General features: G+C 36.6%; 1 protein-coding gene across 2 annotated transcripts in view; it reads left to right on the forward strand.

Moving 5' to 3' along the window:
* The window catches only part of GRID2 (glutamate ionotropic receptor delta type subunit 2), a 1,057,247-nt gene that overhangs the window by 942,421 nt on the left and 94,326 nt on the right, over positions 1-20,500 (forward strand). For both annotated transcript variants that reach the window (XM_045536712.1, XM_045536713.1), the window contains exon 14: positions 16,625-16,791. In XM_045536712.1, the coding sequence (XP_045392668.1) occupies positions 16,625-16,791 (167 nt within the window). The remainder of the gene's footprint in view (positions 1-16,624; positions 16,792-20,500) is intronic.

Genomic DNA, 20,500 nt, shown 5'->3' on the forward strand with positions numbered 1-20,500 from the left:
ATCTCTAAGAGGTTTATAATTGGTTTCTTGCTGACAAAACAATAAATAATAACTTTTCCCTCTCTTAAGCTGTTGCTTTTTTGTTTCTCTTCTACCAAATTTCTTCTGATTAATCTTGCTTATTTTCTAAGATCTAGCCTAGTTTTAAGTACTTTTCCCTTATAGGCATAATTATAATTAAGGTTTATGCCTGCATTTTAATGTGTTTTATATTTATACATTTTTGCTTTTACCAAAATGCATTCCCCTTGAAGGCAGGGTAATATTATGCACCGTTAGACACAAACTAAATCTATCTTTTGCCTCTTTCTTTATCTTATTTTATAGCTTTCTGTTTCTAAGTCTTATTCAACTACAATAATGCAGACTTGTGTGTGTGTATGTGTGTGTGTGTTCGTGTAGAGAAGAGAATGAAGCGAGAATTGGATAAAATGTAGCTTCATAATGAGTATATACTATATTTATTTTTTATTTACAATTCCTTCAAGGCATAGAACAAAACCTACTATAATCTATCGCCAAATAACTCTAACCCTTTTTAATAATTTTCATTTTAAATTTCTCAGTAATTACATATACAATCTAGAATATAAAAATCATATACTGAATTAAACATTGCTACAAAATTTCACTTCCAACTCAATTCCAGGATTTTTAAGACCAGGGAATGATGCTGTTTCCTTTCACTTCTGGTCTATCACCCTATAGAGTGCTGGTACACAGTCTATACCCAACAAATGTTATTGAATGGAGTTGAGTGTGAGTCATCTGCAGCACTGTGTTTAATGATTCAGCAATTATTCCACCAGAGAACACAATAGACGCAGACCTGGAGAAGAGAAAAATTTTAAAGCGCTGTCATTAATGGGCACTTCTAAGCATAAGAAGAGTTAAAAGTATTTCATCTGGAATGTAGACTTAGACCAGCCACTTCAGGTATACTTCAAGTAAACAGATTGCAAGTAATTTACAGGCATTTCTTTAAGTGAAAAAGGCTTTTAGATGATTACATAAAGTCTCACAAAAATAATTTTATCATCATTGAAACTCCCTGTAATTTTATCCTAAGTAAATTTTCACTTCCAAATGCATCATTTAAGTTTGAGGTAAAATAATCCTAAAACTATAGTTTCCATTTGCTTCTATCAATCTACTGCAAAATAATGTGATAATGTACACACAAAAGAAAAGTCATGTTCTGATTCCAGTATTGGTTGAGTATCTTGTACCAAACAAACTTTCTCACAAAAGCGGGCAGAAACTGCAGGAGATATGACCCTTGAGAGAATGAAATTACACAAAGAAAGATTCACATTTATGTGGATTTTCCCCTGAGCACATTTCTAAGTCCATGCACAGATCAAGGCAGCTAGAACTCAAGAAGCAAGTTGCAGTTTTATTGGCTTGCAATGTCACAGTGTGGAATTAGGCTGCCAAAACATCTGAAAACTAAAAGAGAATCCCAGAAAAAAAGAGCCACAACAGTAAGATTCCTAAAATCTGCATTCAGACTGTCCTCAAATTCTTGGATAACCTGAACTGTGTATGCACAAAGAAGAAATCAAGGAATACACTGGAAAACAACAGCTTAAAGGCCAAAGTGTTAAGTATAACTTAGCTGCCATACACCACAGGTAGACAAAGTTTGGAGTTCAAGTTCTGCCAAACTAGAAGGGCTGGGTAAAGACATCTTTGTAATCCATTAAAATTCCAGAATGAACCTGTAGGATTAAAACTATGTCTCAGAACAAATACAATTTCTTTAAACAAAGGACAAAGTTGATATACTGGATTTTATCAAAATAAAAATTATTTTTCTTGATAATGTCAAAGACACTATAAGAAAATTAAAAGGCAAACCACATAATGGAAGAAAAAATTTACTGCACATCATATCTTTGACAAAGACCTTATATTTCTCTATATAAAGAACTTCTAAAATCAATAAAAAATAAGTAAAAGGCTTCAACAGTCATTTCATAAAAGAACATATACAAATTTCCAAAAAATGTGAAAATATGTTCAATTAACATCAGTAGTCATCAAGAAAATATAAATTGAAAACACAATGATTTACATTTCATATCCATTATAATAGCTACAACTAAGAAGACTGGTAGCACCAAATATTGGCAAGAGTGTGGAGCAACTAGAACTTGCAGATATTGAAGTCATAAAATGTGTAAAAACCATTTTGGACATTTGTTTAGCAGTTTCTTGCTAAGTCTAGCATATGACTCAGCAGTTCCTATCGCAGGTATTTACCCAGGAGAGATAAAAGCTTCCATCTGTAAAAGACTTGTACAATTATAACTGTTTGTAATAGCTCCAAACTAGAAGCAACCCAAATGTCCAACAACAGAGAAACCAGAAAACATTGTGGTCTATTCAGATCACAATACCACAAGAAATAATAATGAACCACCGATACACAAACCAGTATGGCTGTGTCTCATTGTGTTGTTCAAAACAAGCCAGAGACAGAAGAGTACATATTGATTGATATCATTTATATGAAGCTCAAGAACTGACAAAATTAATCTATCATGGTGGTAGAAATCAGAAGAGCAGTGTTTGGAGGTGAGGTTTGACTAGAAGAGGGCAAGGAAAATTTCTGGGGTGGTGGAAATGTTCTGTATCTTAACTGGGGCAGTAGATTTACAAGGTGTGTTTTTTTTTAATGAAAACTCATTGAATCAGACACTTAAGATCTGTGCTTTTCACGATAAGTAAATTTTACATCAATAAAAATCCTACAAATGGTTGTACTGTGTGATTTGGATTGGATTTGGATGAAATTTTTATAGCATGATTATGCTTTGGATTGGATCAGATGATTGGATTAAGTGATTTGGATTACATGTAGCACAGCCAGATGATAAGAACTGAAAACACAGTATTTGCCTATTCTAGGGAGTTCCTCACTCAGCCCTCCCCTACACATCCGTACTCTGTGCTAACAAGCATGATATTGAAACATGCCCTATTTTCATGCCTTGTTCCTCATTCCTATTCCTTGTGCTTATTTCCTTTCCTGATTCCCTGCCCTTTTCATAAATTGGGAACTGCTCCAATCAGTGAGGGCCATTTTTAGCTCAGGCATTCTGGTGACACCAATCCCAAATGCTGAGTTGTTTTTGCAAGCTGGTAATTTCCAAAAGTTCATCTATGAGAAAGATCATTAATTGAATCTATTACAAGATTAAACCAACCAGGACACAGGTTTTTGCTGTATTTTTGAGGCTTCAATGAAACCTCTAAAATATTCCTTGTAAAATGTTTGCTGGAATTTATTCTGTTTAATTTCTGACCAATATTTGTACTCTTGTTCCCCTGTCCGTAAACCTTGATATAGAGAGCTTTTTTCATCAAACCATTTTACAGAATTTTGTCCAAATTGATGCAAAAACTGATTCTCTGACTTCTTTGAAAAACTTTCTATCCCTTTTTGGGTAATCATGTTATTATGAACTGTTATATTACATCTTTATTTTCCCACTGCTGGGCCAAGAAGTTGGCATGATATGAATTGTGACAACTGATCACTGTATAAATTCCTCTTTAATGCTCTTGTGTAATGTGTAATAGACTGTGAACTATCATCATCTTGAAATGTCATCATGTTTCCATAACATGACAAAATAATAATATGAAAATGCTGAATGTAGTAACTTAAAAGTCTGCCATGCTCTATGAGTGATATTACCAACACCAAGTCCTAATCTAAGAGTTAGTTTACTCATTTTCCACTTCATTTTATAAGAAAATGTTCCCATTTTGTTTTTCAGACAGGATTGTGGTATTTCAAAAGGCACTTCTTTTTCAGTATTAAGCAATAGTTAAATGCTAAGTTTTTCCCTTAACCTTCATGTAAATGCTCTTTCCCAAAGCAATTAATTTAGATAAGTATTGTAGTCAGTCTAGGAAACATTCTCTGCCCTCAAGGTGATTTTGATATAATTGGGAATAATAATGCATACATATGAAAAATTTAATTAGAAATCCAAGACCATCTATGGTTCTATGCCAAAAATTCCTGTTCTTGAGTGAGTCTAGAAGGGCAAGTCATACTCTTCCATAGGAGCAAATGTCTTCTACTTTAGGATGTCGAATATGGTAACCACTAGTCCCATGTGACTGTATAAATTTAAATGAGTTATAGCTAAACAAAATTAAAATATGGTTTCTCAATAGCATTAGGCACTTTTCAGGTGCTCAGTAGCCACATGGGTTAATGTTTACCATATAGAACAGTGTTGACATAGATTACAACACTGCCAGCATTTCGAATAGCAAGTCTATTGACCTGCGTTATCTGGGTCATACCTACGCTACATGAGTCTTTTGGATCTATGCTGCTTAAACCAGAAAGAAGATGGTTTAACCTAATAATGGTACCTCATACACCTTTATCCTGACAGAACACTGTAATCTGTATGCTTTTTATATGGCAGAAATACTTCTCTGTCACAACTTTCTGTTATTACTTGGTCCTTATTATCAATATTAGAGAACTGGAATATAGTGATTGTTGAATGAATAGGGAGTTAAAAGTATGGTGGTATTGTGACCACGAGAAAGAAAGGAAATGAAGTAATTCTCCAACAATAAGTATTCATCATGTTCCTACTCCTGATAATATGGAGCCTTGAACTAGGCACAGGGGAGGAAATGATATTAGTACGAGGATGCAGTTCCAGCCTACCACAAATTTATAGTTACACGGGGTAGAGCAAAAGGAAAAGAAACAAGTTTAATAAAATGTGCTAATTGTTATTATAGGAGTACATATCAGGTGCAATAGTGCCATACAGCAGGGACATTAGCCAAAGCCTGGGGTCAAGGAGAGATTCTAGGAATAAATGACATCTAAGGTGATCCCAGCTCTAACAGGATTAGCAGATGTTAAGAAGGACAGTAGAGAGAACTGAGAGAGAAAAAAAAGTGAACAAGAAAACATTCCTAACAAAGAAAACAAATATCATGAATATCTAAGAACCAAGGGCAAGAAATAATAAGGCCATTTAAGGACTTCTAAGTATGAGAAATAAGAGCAAATGCTATTAATGAAGAAGGTGAACCCAATTAGAGATAAAATTGATTTCTTTTATAAAAGCTGCTGTCTACCTTATTTTAGAATATAGTTTATTTTATAATATAATTTCAAAAGCTAACTTTCTACTTAATATTTTTTCAGAATACATATACACATACCAATTGACAGAGTAGTTGGGGAAGGGAAATGTAGATGGCAAGACCTAGCAATTTTAGAATAAATTTTTATGCATGTTGAGTTTTTTCCAAGCATCTACCATTATAATTTTGTATTACCATATTGTTCAGTTTAAAGTTAAGTGTGTGTGTCAATGGCCCTCTCAGCCTGAAGAGAAGTAAATCAGCTATTAGAGCAAAGCAACCGTGAGTATGTAATTATGAATACCCTGGTACTTACACATTTATAAATCAACACAGGACTCAAAAGCTCAGTATTATTTTGCTGTATGTTAATGATGCAATTGAAAAATTCTAAACATAAAACCAAAATATTTGAGACTTTTAATATTTCTTACTATATATCTAGAAGTTATGAATCTGACTATATGAATCAACTTGACTTTCAAAACATCTTTTTTAATTACATATTTACTCACATATGTGATTTTTATAAATCCATAAATGTAACCACACGTGCTATTTGGAGCATTAGCCTTATTTTTACTTTTCTGCTTGGCTTTCCCCCATATTTCTCCTCTACTTCCACTCATATTTTTCACCCCTTGAAAGGTAACCAATGGGATATATTGTATTATTCCATATTTTTCTCTAAGCATTTCTAATAATATAATAGTATATATACACACAGCCCATATATTTATGTAATCTTGAGTCATTGTTGATGTTAAAAATAGGATTACATTATAAATAATTTCTGTGCCTTGCTTTTTCTCATTGTGCAAATGCATCATAGAAATGCTTCCATGGCACCTTGCATTGCTCTAATAGACTTCTTTTCATGATTCCATAATGTTTCATGGCAGGAATGCATCAGCTCTCTGACTGATGAGCGCTACCAGTTTCCAATTTGGTGCCACAATAAACAATGCTGCACTGAGTATTCTTGTACTTTAATCTGAAATTTTTATTTCTCTTGGATAGATTCCTGGAAGTGGAATTGCCGGGCCAGAAGTCATTTTTATTTTTTTTAATTTGAATAGATGTTGCTTTTGAAAAAGGCTGTAACGTTCTTTCCATTTCCTGTAGCAATGTGTGAGAGTACACTTTTCCATGCACCTCCAGCAGCAATAGATACTAAGTATTTCCTGGCCACTAGATGTAAAGCAGTAGCCACTCTTACTTTATTTTGTACTCACCTAACCACTAATAAGTTTGGGTATTTTTCTTATGATTGTTGGACATGTATCAATATATTTGTTCCATTTTGCTCTGTTTTGGCAAAGTGGCAGGGTTTTTGGGGTTTTGTTTCTGGTTTTGATTCTGAAGTAGTCGTATTCTTCAGACTTTACAATGTCTAGATAGATAATCAAATTCCAGTTTGTATTTGGAGAATTTATCAGTAGACTTCTTTTGTTTTCTGCAGTTTTATTAAAATCTTCACAGAAATCAAGATGATTTAAAGCTTTATTTTTAAAATTAAAGTACCTAAGGGCTAGAGGTATCATTTTTTGTTGCAATTATTTGATACATACTTCATTGTAGAAAACATGATCATTCAAGTAAGACCTGAAAGAATCAGCTTTATATAGTAAGGACCAATATATCTGTTATCAAAATTTCCTCCTTTTGTTTTCCCACAGCCCTTTTTATTTACAACACATAATAGGGAAAAGTAGCTTCACTCACTTTTATAGAACTGTCGGGGGAACAGTACAGTAACATATGTTCGTGTGGTATGCCCAAACTCAGTTCATGTGGTATGCCCAAACTCAGTGGACACTGTTTTCAACTGCGCATTGTGTCTTTTGAGAGACACAAAAACTCTTTTTTTTTTTTTTTTTGTAGAGATAGGGTCTCGCTCTTGCTCAGGCTGGTCTCGAACTCCTGACATCAAGTGATCCACCTGCCTTGGCCTCCCAGAGTGCCAGGATTACAAGCATGAGCCACCACGCCCGGCCCAAAAACTCTTGATTGATTTAGAAGTATTTCTTGTCTTATCTGAAATTTGTGAGATTCAGTCTCTCACATCCTCTTCTCCACCATATTGAATCCCAAATTCTTTTCCACATATGGGCTGTTTTGGTTTTTCACCTCCCTAATCCAGTTATTTGTGCCCTTCCATCTGTAATAAGATAATGAAGTCATTTAGACTCATTTTTGGTGTTGTCCGGGTCATGCCAGCATTAGTATTATAACCATTCTCATTTTTATTATCTAAACTCTTGGGAAAAAATAAATAGTATTCACGAGGTTAAAAATTAAATACACATCATGTCAGTAACAAGAAAATAGTCAATCCACAGGCAAAGACGGTTAACACTCATGATTACAATACCCTGAGTCTCAGCACTCACACTGACGCAACAAGGGATGATTCATTATTGTGAACAGTGAATCACAGTTGCCACTATCAGCAGTCTTGAAAAACAGTGACAACAATTGTGGAGGGCAGATAATCTATGCCATAGACATCTGCTACCAAAAGAAGTATTGCTTTAAATCCAATATTTTGAGGTATGGGTTTTGTAGCTACCTCCCAACCTTCTCCCCAAAACTTGGGACTTTTTGCCTCCCTGGAAGGTTTCTTATGACATGGGGCTTTTGTGCTATGACTGAGACACCCCAGGCAAACCAGGATGGTTGTCACCCTAGCTCTACCATTTGAGCTTACATTTATGAGCATTTTCTCCTTCAATTCATCTGTTTAGTTTTTGGGTTGAGAAATTGGGATTGGTTTGTTTGTAGCCTTATAGATCTTTTCAAACTCCCTTGAATCCGGTTAAGTGTTCTTTTTATTTTTCTGTTAAAATTATTATCTTCCAGGCTGGGCGTGGTGACTCATGCCTGTAATCCCAGCACTTTGGGAGGCCGAGGGGGGAGGCTCGCTTGAGGCCAGGAGTTCAAGACCAAGCTGAGCAATATAGAAAGACCCTGTCTCTACAAAAAGTAAAATAAATAGCAGGGTGTGGTGGCACATGTCTGTAGACCCAGCTACTCAGGAGACTGAGGCAGGAGGATCACTTGAGCCCAAGCGTTCAAGGTTGCAGTGAGCTATGATTGCATCATTGTGCTCCAGCCTGGGTGACAGAGCTAGATCCCATCTCTAAAAAAAAAATTTTTTAAAGGAAAGTTATAATCTTCCACACTGATTTTCCCTGGAATGTGTTCTACTTGTTCTAATTAATTTTTCTTTCTGACTATGGTGTTCACTATACAGATTGTCACCTTTCTTTGTGAGCTCATGGAAACGCAGGTCTAGTTGTTGAATTATTTTAGGGTTTGGCTATCTTGTTAACTCTAGAAGGTGAAATCTCCTCTGTCCTTGTGGGCCAGAACAAACGAGGGGACTCAGATTCCCCTCCGGAGGTGCATGGAGTAAGCTGTGGGCTCTCCAATCTTCTGGTCTGTCCCAGGCTGCAGAACTAGAAAGTCTGCCTACCCATCAACTGCTCCCTGAGCAATTTCGGGGCAACAAAACACATCTATTCATGGGACAAATATCTAAGAAGGAGTCTGGAGGACTTGAGGTCCACAGATCTCTGTAAACCAAGCATATCCCAAACTTAGTTTCTTTGTTCCCTTTCCCAAAGCTTCCACTGGTTTTCCCAGATACTCACTCAGCCTAAGGAAGAGAATTGCCAGTTCTTTTCCCCTACACGATTACCCAGAACCACAGTTTTTCTAGTCTTTTGTTTTCTAGACCCCAGCAGCCATTTGTTTCAAGAAAAAAATTATCAGTGGAGGGGAAGAAGCTGTGTTCAATTAGTTGTCTATATTCTCAGAATGCTTTCAAAAGCTTTAAGAAAATATTTAGAATTCCAACAGCCTCATAAAAGACAGGCAAGGGATAAGATTTAGAGGTAGGCATACTGCTTCTTTTCTAGCTTAAAAAACACATTTTTTAGAGTTTATATTGATTTATTTTAAATACATTCATATCTTCCTTATGAACGTTTGTTCCCTATGATGACTATCTCAAAGCACAAATTCAAATTTCAGCATAATAGCAGATAAAATATGGTAGATCAACAAGGCAGCAGTAAACAAAACCATATATATTTTAAAAGTCAGTCTTAAGCACTTAAATTTGAACTTGATCATGATTTATTGTGCTGCATAAGTTCAGAAGAATTGATGAATGCTGCTAAATTATTAATTTGCCCAAAGTGAGAGAGGCCACCACCTAGAACCATATGTCATAAATATTAAAGCCATCCCATCTTAAGGACTTATGTGGGCAATGAATTATAGGGACCACTGTAGATCGATTCTGGGTTAATCATAACTCTTTGCACCTGTAATGCACAATCACTTTATCCCCCATTGACCATTAGTTAAAATTGTAAAGAAGTTAACAGCTTAGTGTGCAAAGTTAGAATTTATTTCTCTCATACTATTCTCAGGCCTTTTAATTTTTACTAGTGAGCAAAAAAAACCAAAACAAAACATAGATTTCTATCCTTCAGCCTTTGTGTTAATTTTAAAACGCTCTGCTTTTGTTTTCATGCTGAGACTGAGAAATGCTTAGATAAAAAATGGTTACAAAATCAACAGCCCTCAGGAGTCTGGAATCATATAAACCAAATATTCATTTATTCCAATGATTTTGACAAATAGGCAACCTTTTCTTAAATCTCAATTCTTTCATCTTAGTCATGTGATCCCATAACATTAAGGAAGTCTCATTCTTTTTGCAGGTACATCACATTATGTTTATTTACATAAATGTGATTTCTTAAACTAGGTGGTCTATGCCTTATAAGCAAAGGCTATCATATCTCACGTTTTTGTATTCCTATGGGAAATATCCTAGAAATCGATTGTTTTTTAAATTTCAGAATATTACAGGGGTACAAACATTTTGGTGACATGAATTACTTTTGTACAGTTTGAGTTAAAATTGTAAGTGTGTCCATCACCCAAACAGTGTGCACTGTACCTGCTAGGTGTGACTTTACAGAACCCCTCCTCTCCCCTGCTTGATTTCCACTGAATGTTACTACTGTATGTGCACACGAGTGTTGACCATTTAGTTCCAATTTAACAGCGAGTCCACGTGGTGTTTGTTTTTCATTCTTGCGATACTTCACTTAGAAGGACGGTCTCCAATCCTTCTAAGGTGCTAGTTCACCATTTTTTATGGCCAAGTAATACTCCATGGCGTACATGTATCACATTGTATCAACCCTCTCAGGCATCGACGGGCACGTGGGTCGTTTCCACGTCTTCATGACTGTGAATTGCGCTGCTGGAAACATGCAAGTGCAGCTGTCTTTTTGATAAAACCTCTTTTTTTTCCTTTGGTTCAATACCCAGGAGTGGGATTGCTGGATCACACGGAAGGCCTGCTTTTAGTTTTAGCTGAACTAGTCTTCAGCCCCACCAGCAGGGTATAGGTGTCCCTTTCGCTCCTTACCCACGCCAGCGTCTGTTCCTTGGGGGCGTCTGCACGGAAGCCATTCCCGCGGGAGCTGGGCCCCGTGAGCCCGACGCCGCGCGCGCAAAGCCTGTGTCGTAAAACGCCGTGAAGGGCGCGAACTCCGACCTCCCCGCAGTCGGAGGCACCTGCTGCAGGGACAGGGCGCCGTGCTGCGTCTGGGCCTGGCGACCGGCTCTGGCCCCTCGGGGGGAGCTCTCGAAGGCCCCGGGTGGTGTGGGGGCCCCGGAACTCGGAGGTGAGTCCTTATTCTCCGCCACAGCAGGGGGCGGCGGGGGAGCCTGGCCTTAGGCTCCCCAAAAGCTGGGACCCCCAGTGCACTCTCCCCCGTGGGCCCACTGGCCCCTGGGCCTCCCTCGTCCCCCGAGACCACGGGGGTCGGCCCTTGGCCCCGCCGGGGGAGCGAGTGCCCGGGGGGCCCGAGTCCCTGCGCCTCAGGGTGGGCCCTGCTCTCCTGCAGCCCTGGGCAGCTCTCGGTCTGGGCCCCCCGTGTCCGCCGCAGGACCCCACGAGGATGCCCGAGCCCCAAGGTAGTGGAAGCCTCGGTGGGGGCTCAGCTGCGTCTCAGCAGCCGTGGGGGGGGGGGGGGGAAGCCGGACAGGAGACTACGGCGCTCGGCCACCGCCCACCCTCTCCCCTCTCCCTGGGGGGCAGCTCGCCCCAAGTGTCCAGGCTCTGGAATCACCCAGATCACCCAGGACCCACTGCAGAAGGCATTATCAAGGGTTAAAAAAATGCTACATAAAAGTTGTCTGTTATTCTAAGGAAGAAATGGAGGGCAGAGGGAGGATGTTCTTTCTACAGCAAGGGAAAAATCTTATTTTACCCTTTGGGTTTAAATGCTATTTTTTCCATAATCGCTCCCACTGAATTTTTTTTTTTTTTTAAGAAAAGGTCATCCTTGCTATTTCTCACTAGCTGTAGATTTTGAAGTGAGCTTTTAAGAAATTTGTTAAATCAATCTCCTTGGAAGGCTTTATTGAAAAAAAGAAAAAAAAAAGAAATTTGTTAAATCAAATATTCATGTGAGAACGAATATGGTTCTCCCAGTTCAAATCAAGGTTGGTGAGATAACAAGTTCTGAGAAGTCTGTTTGTGGCAAGGGCTTCTGTCGTTATTACAGGAGGCTGCTGCCTATTGAATTAATTAGAAAAGTACTTTCAGCATCAGCTGGTGATGGAGATTTCAGAATAGGCATTAATTCAGGACCAGAACAGTCTCCGAAGTGAAATGTCCCATAATCCATAGCACATTGAGAAACACAGGTTTAGGTTTTGAAAATACATTTTCCCATCCTTCACTTAACTTAGCAAAAAATGCAAATATATGAGAAATAGAACATGGAATGTTTAAGTTCTTCACCTGACAGATGGAAAATTACAAGAAATTAGTGGGTTAGAAGAGCACGCATGAGTAAGAAATGGTCTCCAAAGGACATCTATGTTTAATTGGTTAGGCACTATAGATAAGGAACTTAAATATTTGGGATTTTCTTCTACAACTATTTCAGTGACCAGAATATTTGAGCAAGCTGTCCTGAATCTCCTCAATAAAAATTAATTTTCCTTTTCTTCAAACCACTTGCAACAGAAACTATTCTTTTAACAGTTACCAGGCTATGCTTTGGGTTACAGCAATTTAGTGATTGGCCTCCACTCCTGAGTTGTAAGCAGTTTGATGTTAGGAGCCTAAGTCTTTATATCCCTCATGTATATAATTACTATCAGGATCTTATAATTAATGCATAATGGTGTTAGTAAAATTGAACTTAAAGGAAGATTGTTGTAGAAATAATGAGAAGTGGAACAAAACCTAGCTCCCAGAGTTATCTCAGGAGTGACAAATTCATCACAGGCAATTGGCCAATTAAGGCAGATGCCAGCTAAGAGGACACAGGTGCTGAGCATCACTAGTTACCAGTGTCCATCAATCACCATAGTATCCTCGTATCTCTGCTTTGGGCTCCAGAGATTGATAATATTGGAGGAAGATACCACTTTGGATTCTTTTCCCTTCCTCATAGTGGGGCCTAGAGTATGTTGACATGAAGCCCCCAATTCACTTTTACCCTCCGTTTAACCAAGTGTGAAGCATTCTGCCGGCATGGATCCCTTGGTAAGTAAATCAATGGCATCCTATTCGGGTACTTTTCCAAGCATGACTTCAAGAACAGGGCTAGTTGAAAAATGTTAAGAAACTTCCATCACCTAGTCAGATGGACTGAAAATCTCCTAGACCAATTCTTCAATTATTATCCTGTTGAAAAGTGACTTTAGACTTTGTTGATGACTATTTTCTAGATAGTTTTAATATGATGGTTAAAAACCATCCAAAGGACAGTGATTATATGTTTTAGTTGATGAAAAAGGCCAGAGAGATTTTTAAAAACAAAAATAGTTTGGGTTACTATTGCAACATTTCACTGCCATTGCTACAGGCTATAATCACACTGTTTTAATGATTCTCTTTTAAAAATTCATTCATAATGCTTTATAACATTAAAACTGCTAGAAACAGCATATATAATGACAATGATAATGTTATCATACATTTAAATAGAGCTCTACACTGCACAAAGCAGCAACAACAATGCTAGAATACTTACCAATAGCAAAGCAATATGTCCCCCACCGGGGAGGTCCCTTGAGGTTTGTAAAGGAGCTTCCAGGGAATCCAGGAGGCCAAAGTGGCTGTTTCAAACAGAAGACAAGAGCAAAAATCAAAGTCGGGTGTTACAGGAGGGTCACTCCTGTCTCTCCTGACTCTAGACTTAAGAAGCTAAAAGCAGATCTGAAAGTTGATGACTAGTACAAAGGATTAGCAGCGAAAGGGAGGAAGACTGTGGGATAACTGCCATTGAGTACTCAATGCAGGGGAGACCTACCCAAGTATTCCCTCTCACACACTGTTAACACTCCAAGAATCTGTCAGTTTTTCTAATTATCAAGCTGCATGTATGTAAAGTTGTTCATAATTATTTATTTTTTATCACCTGCAACGTTAGTATTCAAAAAATGATGTATATAGCTGTCATAATTGTTAAAGTGCATACTCCCAGGCCTTGAATACTCAACATTCGAATGCAGTAAGTTTGGGATTGGATCTGAAATGTACATTTCTAACACAAGAATCCTGTAGTAATTCTGATGGTGGTGGTCTGAGCCTCACATTTTCAAGGGCACTGATGTATAAATACCTAACATAGTGCCTGGTATACAACAGGCACTCCGTGAGTAGCACTTGCATTCAGTGATTTCTTCAGGGAAAGTACTTTTGTCTTTGTTTTAATAACTCATGGTTTGATTGGTTCTTACATGGTTATTACTCTTTCATTGGTTCACCCCCAATAGAAGATGTAATAAATATCCACGGAACATAGCAAACTGGTCTGAATATTTTAGACCATTCAGTATTTCATGCAAAACTGTATCTAATGTTGGCCTAAAAGTTATTGGTCTAAGAAATTTATTAAAAAGACAGCAGTTAAATGTAGCAAATCTTTCTTTTATATTTTATTCTTTGCTTTTATGTTTACATATCCTATTCTTTTTCCAATATTAGAAAAATACAGCCTTACATGTTCTCCTAGTTTTGCTTTTTCTTAACTTGGGTTTTTAAATTATATTTATTAATATTATACTACAGGAATTTATTTTATATAGTGTTAACATAGTGCTCTAATATTGACATTTGTGAAATAATCACCTGTCTCAGTCTTATTTTTTGAATATTTCATATTTTCCACACTGATTTGAATTATGGTCTTTGTAACATAGCCTATATATGACATTTATATACTTTTATAAATGGCAGTCTTTTTTTCTGTTTCACTGATTTTCTATACTCAAATACATTCTGTGCTATTTTATTTTTAGGCTTTGTTGACATGTCTTATTACTTGATATTCTAAGTCTCCAGTCATTGTTTTGTCTTTTCAGAATTTCTTTGCTATTCCTATCTGTTTTCTTCTAATTAAATTTGCAAAGATCTTAAGTTTCAAAATATACTTTAAGCATTTTACTTGTAATTGCATTAAGTATCGGATAATCTCAGGAAAATTGAAATTTCTTTTATAATTGTGCATCTCTCCTTTTAGAAATATGTGATGTCTATCCAGAAATGAGTTCAAGTCTTCTTCAGTCAGGCATGAAAGTGTTCTTCACATAGTTCCTACTCATTTATTGTTAAATTAATTCCTAGGTATTCATATTTAGTGTAAATGGATATTTTTACTTAAACTATTTATCATCTTTTATTGATGTATTAATAGAAAATTAAATTATTTGTAGACATCCATTTATACCCAGTCTGTTTGTTGAAATATTAATTTTTCTAATACTTTTTTAGTTGATTCTTTCAGGTTTCTTAAATATGTTATCAAATATAATTTTTGTCTCTACCTGATGATAAATTTTTCCTAGCAGATTATAATCATATTTTTGTTTCCTGCCTTCTTGCATAGGATAATATTACAACAATAATGTTAAGTTTCAGGAATAACAGTAGGCATCATTTTCTTCATTTTAATGGTAACACCATTAGAATTTCTCCTTTTAATAGATTTACTGCTTATTGAAGTATTCTATATCTCATCAAAGATTTTTTTCTCCCTGGTTTACCAATAGATAATAGGTAGATAACTATTTTCAATCTTGTCAAATGTCTTTCTGACATCTGTTAAAAGTTCGTTTAAAATTTTTATAAAGCCTCATTTGTAAGATACATTATCCCAGTAACTGTTCTAATACTGAACCAGCATTGCTTTTCCTTGTTTAATAATGCTACATTATTATTTTAATATAAGCAAACTTTTAGGTTTAATTATTAGTTCTATTTATTTATTGAAGTCAGAGTTCTATTTTTACATATAATAATGTTCTAAATAAACTTTATTAAGATGGTTAGGATTTTTTTTTGTAAATTAGTGACTTAGGATATGAGTGATTACTGAGGGAAAAAAATAATCACTAAAAAATGTTGTAAATGACCGAGAATAAAGTTATACTCCCTACCCAATGATAGGGAAGGTAGTAAAATTATTGTTTTCCTCATTGCAAAGCCCTCCAGTGAGTTCCCTTCCAAGTCCAACTGCAAGATATGCATAGGCCACACTTGACAACAAATTAAGTCAGAAGGACAGAGGACAGAAAATATAGCTTGTTAGCAAGGCAGCATTGGTCATTTGTCTTCCATGTGAGTTGTACTTGCAGCATTCATTTCAAATGTGGGTCACGTGCAAGGAAATAATACCTACAGCGGGTGAGCGCAGATGCCTGCCTGGCTCACAGACCTGATGACCCTAAAGAGTCAATAGCTCTTGTAACAACTCCAAAAGCATAGCTTTCAGGATCCCAAGAAGGAACAGGCCAAGATTCAAGAATCACCAAACTCAGGGAAACTCAAAGACATGGCTTCCTTTCATGTGTTTTTTGTTCTTCTAGTCCAAATGACATTCACCACTCAGGGGTCATTTTACCACAAGCTATGTTGCCTCGAAGCACAGCTAATATCCCACTTTTCTTCATGTTCCCAGGAGAATAGAACTGTAGATTCACCAAAATCCAAATTCTCATTCAGAATAGAAGTTTACCTAGAAATACACAGTCAGCTCTCTGTATTCGCAGGTTCTACAACCACAGATTCAGCTAACCACAGATCAAAAATATTGCAAAAAGAAAAAAGCAATTTAAAAAATGCAAATAAAAACAATAAAGTATAACAACTATTTATATAGCATTCATTTTGTCTTAGGCATTATAAGTAGTGTGGAGATGATTTAAGTATGTTGGAGGATGTGTGTAGATTATATGCAAAAGCTACACCATTTTATATAAAGGACTTAAACTTCCCTGGATTTTGGTGTATGTGAGGGTCCTGAAACCAAGCCCTCACACATGCCAAGGGATGACTGTTTTATTTTTCATACAATTAAATATATGCCTATGTAATGTTTCTTATCCTGTGTTTAAAATTCTAACCTTAAATCCTTTCTTGGTCTCCATCTTTTCACAGGTAAAATACGGAAATTATGCTTTTGTATGGGATGCAGCTGTATTGGAATATGTGGCTATCAATGATCCAGACTGTTCCTTTTATACCATTGGAAATACCGTTGCTGACCGGGGCTACGGAATTGCATTGCAACATGGCAGTCCTTACCGGGATGCTTTCTCACAAAGGTAAGATTTTGGTATGGCCCAAGTAAGGGCAGAAAATTTAAACAAAATCTACTTGGTTACCCAATTTGGTTTATTACATTTTGTTTTCTTTGTTAGCATAAGTATAATAAACAGTAGAAAAAGTAGTTATAAGGGGTTGTTCAGTAAGACATTCATTTCCTAAAACATGTACTGAAGTATTATGTTTTAAATAGGGGGGGAAATATTGCTGCATGTAACTGGTTTTACTCTCAAAATTTTGATATGGAAAACAAAGTGTGTCAGTAATTTCTATTAGAACTAAATTAAACAGTTTAGTAAGACTTTCTAGAGACTAAATGTCATTCAGCTAGGAAAACTAATTCATTTCTAAGAACACTAAAGTATAAAATAAACTTCAGGACCAAGCTAAAGTTCTGATGTACTAATGCACATAATAATAGAAATGTTTTCATCTGAATTTTGCGAAGGAAAAAGGGTAAGAATTTTTGAGTCTTCTACTTGGTATCAAAATATGTATGGGATTTAGTCATAGAAATCAAAGAGACGGCTTAGTAAGACATTATATCTATTCCCAAATAAGAAGTTGCTATTATAAGGGTGTGGTTTAAGAAGGAAGGTTTTAAAACGTAATTTTAGATTAGTAGTGTACATAAAAGACTTGGGCCTGAAAGGAATTCACAAAGATCACTGCATTTCTTTCTACCTACTACCAAACAACCTTGGACCTAAGAGAAACTAATATCTTCCAGGTAGAATTATTTTCCATTTGATACTGATATTATTTTCTAGATATTATTATTCTAGATTTTCTTCTACCTGTTCTCTAAAAGCTAATGACAGACCATGAGGGCAGTTCCAGATAGACCCCAAATTTCAAACTATTTGAATTGTATTGCTCCAAATTTGAGGATAACAAAAGCCAGGCATTTCATGTTTAGAAATAGAACTCAAAATCAATAATTTACAGTTAATGTCACAACTCTTCCACTAGCTAACTATAAAAATCTAGACCTCTCTTCTTATCTGCAAAAAGAGAGGGTTAGCTTAACTGTAAGGTCCTATATTAGTCAGCTTTTCTGCTTAGCAAACAACTCCAGAGTATCAGTGACTTAAAATAAGTTATTTCTCATTTGTGAAACATGAGAGCTGGCTGTGATTTGGCTGTGTTCTGCTACAAGCTGTGGGTCAGCTGCATGCCGGCCTGCTGTATGCAGCTTCTCATTCCAGGGCCCGGGTTGAAGAAGCAGCCCTCTCTGGGACCAGATATTCTCATTGCAAAGAGCAGTTGCAAAAGAGGCTGGGAGGAACCTGCAGGGCCTCCTGTGCTTCTTGCTTGGATGTGGCATATAGTCCATCTGCCCCCAGGCCACTAACCCAGCCAAGCCCAGAATCACTGGGGTGGGGTAGGTAAACGTACTCCACGGAATACTCCACGGAAAAGGGAGGGAGGGAGTAAATAATTGTAAAGAATAACAGAATCTATCAGTGATACCTTCTGGCTCTGTGCAAATTCTAAGTATAAATCAAAAGCAAAACACACATGCTTAAGCCAGGAAGCAAAACATTAAGGTATAAATAATGATGAATCAATCAAAGCACATTTATTGATGAGCAGATTTTAAGGGGAACAAACTTCAAAAATCAATTATATCATAGAGAATCTACCTGCAAAGCACTTGCTGTCTCGTTGGAGATACAGGACCCACGCACACAAAACAATAAACCATGCAGACATTTCCATAGATGTATGCCAATATGTATGTGTACATATGCATGTAATATCAGCATTGCTTATTTATATTGTATTAAATTGTATAGTTAAGGTATTGAAAAAAAATTGAACAACATACAGAATTAAGAGTTAAGGAAAGGAAACATGAGTGAAAGCTCTCCAAGAGAAAGTTAGCATTTAACTTGACCTTGAAGGATTAGTAGAAAATAGGCTGAAAAAAAATAGATAATTCTTGGAGAAATAATAAAGACCGCAGAACTTAAGTAAAAGAGAGTAGAATGTGTTGAGAAACAATAAGGACCTTAGGTAATTTGAGAGGAAATTTAAAGTTTAGAATTCACATTGTAGGCCATAAGCATCTTACAAAAGCTCAATGTCTATTTGGGAGTCCAGGAGTAAAATGACAAAAATAGCATTTAAGGCAAGGTGTTAATCTAGTTTTGATATAAAGGATGAAATAGAATTGGCAAAGACTAGAGAAAACCTGAAGGCATGAGATAATGATGGCCTGGTTTAGAATTGGGCAAGAGGCACTGAGGAGGAAGGAACAAAGAGAAGAGACACTTCCAAGGGAAAATGCACGCCATTGCTTTCAATTTCGAGGTGAGGATGCAAAAGCATAATAGAATGAAAGGGCGTACCGGGTTTCGTGGTGAAAGACCAGCAGAGACATTTAGTGAATCCTTAACGTTACCCAGGTGGTTGAGAAAGAATTATTGATTATTTCTTAGTTATGGTTAATTTGCTTTTTCATTACTAAAGATGGTCTTTGTTTCCAGACCTGATTTCTGAGTCTTTTACACAAAAAATGCATGAACATAATAGCGATTAAAGAAATGTTTACTAAATCACACCAAGTGTTCCATTTCTGATCATCCCTATGGTGCTTTACCTGTTAGAGACTTTAATTCTGAGAAAATGCAGTCTAGTGAACTACCAAAAGGAATATTAAGCATTGAGTGTATTACTTTTCATTTGTATGATGTACATTATAGATGTTGGCAATATAAATTGTCCCTTTCTGTGGGAGTTCCTTAGTAATGACACCCTGCGTCCTGGTGCCCTGGACGTTTGGAGGAAGGGAGAGCCAGGAAAGAAACATCATCTGGCGATCGGCAAGGTGCCAGCTTGTCTCTTTATGCACATATGCCACATTGATTTATTACCCAAAATCTCTCCGTAAATGCAGAAAATATTTGCACTCCTTTCTGTTATAGCCATTTGGAAAACAAGATCTTCTCTTTTTTGTTAACTGATTTTAAAAATTATGAAGATCGTCAAATTTAACCATTGTAGTACACTTTGAGGATTATAAGATACATCAACATCCTGGGCCTTTAATTAAACTAAATCACTGATTGCTATTATGATTATTTTCAATGAAAATGACAGTATTCTGGGTGATTAACAATTCAGTATTAATTAGTTTTCAGGTGACTATATGCCTATAACACAAAGTACCTTATGTCAAAGTAATACGTAATGAGTACCAATATTTAAAGTAAACAATATACAGTGATACAGTAACATTTATTATCTGCCAAATGCTAGATATCTTATATGCTAATATATTTCATTGACACTTCAGACCAATCATGTGAGATGTTGCACATTTGTTTATTATAGCTTTGCAAGTAGTGCATGACTACCATGCTACAGGTGAATACATTGAGTGGAGGGACCTGCGCTCTGGCAAGCACCCTGTTCAGCTTAGGAGATGTAGTGATAGACTCGTTTGTACAATTGTATGTGAGTGGACACACACAGGAATGACTCTGACGAACCAAAGTGCTACAATAGATATGACCATAGAACTGGCTGGAAGAGTTTTGTGTCCTTGGTCTGCACAAACACTAGGTAGCGTGGCAGCAGAAGTTAAAGTCTTTATTTTTCTCATCAGATGTGTGTGTATCTGTGGTGGGTGATGGTTTGCAGTGAGTTCTCTACCTAACGTTATTTGCTCGGCAACTGTTTTACATGGTCCTTGTCTTGTAA

The sequence above is a fragment of the Lemur catta genome, chromosome 24 (assembly GCF_020740605.2).
Source record: "Lemur catta isolate mLemCat1 chromosome 24, mLemCat1.pri, whole genome shotgun sequence".
NCBI lineage: Eukaryota > Metazoa > Chordata > Mammalia > Primates > Lemuridae > Lemur > Lemur catta.